Genomic DNA, 2,239 nt, shown 5'->3' with positions numbered 1-2,239 from the left:
ATTCTTTCTCATGCATAAGTTCTTCGTGAATCATTTTAGGTATCCAAACATCATTTCCTATGTTGATTGTTTGTTCTTTAACAGAACTTTTTTCATTTTTAGATGCATTATAATCATTATCATCTGTAATTATTAAAGATCTTGAAGCTATTGTAAATAATGTAAATATTAAATATAATAATATAAAATAAATTTTTACCATGAGTACGATTGCTGATCGTTTCTAGGATAGTAATAATATTTTTTCCGGTTTTTTCTGTAAGGTTGTAATTTCCAGATTCTTGCAAAGTATTATATTGCTCTTCCCAAAACTTTGCTCTGTCTTCAGCATGCATAAGTTTTTGTAAACATTCATCTAATTCTTTTTGTTTTTCTTTTAGTAAATTATTACTCGAGTCTTCTTCATTATCAGAAATATTGGATTCTTCACTCTTGTCAGCAGCACTGAGTTGTAATGACTGCTGCTTATTAGATGCACTTACATAAGCAGCAATAATAGAAGTATTTGTCTCTTTTCTAGATTTGTTACAACGCTCTTGATTAATCTGAGAATTTTCAAAATTACATGAATTCTGAATTACACGTAACAAATACAAAAAATGTTTTAAACTAAGGATGTACAATTTTGAATCGATTCGATTTTTTTTCCCACATGTTTGAGAAAAAAGGATTATTCATGTTGTTTGCATGTTTCATATTTTTCGCTTTTAAAAGATGACGGAAACAAATTGGAACGTTTGGAAGAAATAACCAAGTTGATTATCTTGCTCTTGCTTCTTCTAGGCATCCAGATATTCCCTCTCGTTCTAAATGTGAAAAGTGCAGAAAATGTAAGTGCAGAAAATGCTATTTTTGGGAGAAAGAATTGAATCGATTCAGAATCGTGCATCCCTATTTTAACCCTTTTTCAAGTAATGTGTCCGATAATTAAACAATTATTGGATGCAATAAAAATAATTTTATGTATCATTTTATACACATGAAAAATATTATTAATGATAAAAATCAATGTATCTAAATACTTGCATATTATAAATATTAACAGTATACCTAGTTAGTATGCCATATTACTCGAAGATATAAACATTTTAGTAAAAAGGTAAAGTAAAAAGGTAAAGTATGAAATATATGTTTGGTTAACAACATAAAGATTATTCAATTATATAAAAACATCGTTCTATTGTTTAATGATGATGTGATTTTACCTTTCTTCTTTTAACGATATCGCTGATTTCATTTTCTTCTTCCTCACTGAGTAAAGATTTATCATTATCATGAACCGTAGACATTGTTAATTTCGGAACTGGAACTCTTCTTTTATTTAATTTCTTCTCAAGTGCTGCTTTTGTATCTATGAAGTGAAAGTGAGAACATACAAAGTTATAAATTAATTTTGAACAGACAATATAATTTACAATCAAATATGTATGAACTTTTATCTCCTAACTTTAAAACTTGACAAGTTCATTTATTTCCATCGGGCAATATCAATTTATGAATATTTTTTTTTTATCATTATCATGAACCGTAGACATTGTTAATTTCGGAACTGGAACTTTTCTTTTATTTAATTTCTTCTCAAGTGCTGCTTTTGTATCTATGAAGTGAAAGTGAGAACATACAAAGTTATAAATTAATTTTGAACAGACAATATAATTTACAATCAAATATGTATGAACTTTTACCTCCTAACTTTAAAACTTGACAAGTTCGTTTTTTTCCATCGGGCAATATCGATTTATCAATATTTTTCTTATATATATCAGTTTTTGAATCATAATTATCAATATTAAATTGGTAAATGTCTGTTGTACGCACAATCTGATATTTTTTAGTTTGTGGCGTATATATATATATGCAAACATAATTTTATTTTCTGCAACATCAATGAAATTATTTGAAACAATATTGAATAATGCTTGTTCTACAATATGTGATTTTTGTTTCCTGTTTCTTGCTGTTTGCCTCTGTTTGTCTCTTGCTTTTTTTATCAAAAAGGCAAGAGACAAACAGCAAGAAACAGGAAACAAAAAGCACATTGTAGAACAACCATAAATCAACGAGAAAACATTTAACACTTTTGAACACGTCGATTCTAAGAACATAACCTTACTAACAAGTACTTTTGTACTAACTTGTAAGTGTAATGAGAATTATTTCATAAATTGTACAATGTTAAGCATTAAAAAATGTTGTCAAAATACTTACGTTCTTTGTCTTTTGTTGATGCCATTTCGTT

At 27.5% G+C, this 2,239-nt stretch overlaps 1 protein-coding gene across 1 annotated transcript; it reads right to left on the bottom strand.

Moving 5' to 3' along the window:
* Window positions 1-49: 49 nt before the first annotated feature.
* Window positions 50-2,233, bottom strand: LOC108763172 (uncharacterized; the record flags this gene model as incomplete). Its single annotated transcript, XM_018510549.1, has 4 exons — window positions 2,209-2,233; window positions 1,206-1,351; window positions 200-545; window positions 50-123 (listed from the first exon to the last, which is right to left on the bottom strand). Coding segments are annotated over exons 1-4 (591 nt in total), but the record flags the coding sequence as incomplete, so codon positions are not given.
* Between the last annotated feature and the right edge of the window lie 6 nt (window positions 2,234-2,239).

This window comes from Trachymyrmex cornetzi, unplaced genomic scaffold (assembly GCF_001594075.2).
Source record: "Trachymyrmex cornetzi isolate Tcor2-1 unplaced genomic scaffold, Tcor1.1 scaffold3449, whole genome shotgun sequence".
Lineage (NCBI taxonomy): Eukaryota > Metazoa > Arthropoda > Insecta > Hymenoptera > Formicidae > Trachymyrmex > Trachymyrmex cornetzi.
This window is presented reverse-complemented; position numbering and strand designations above follow the sequence as displayed.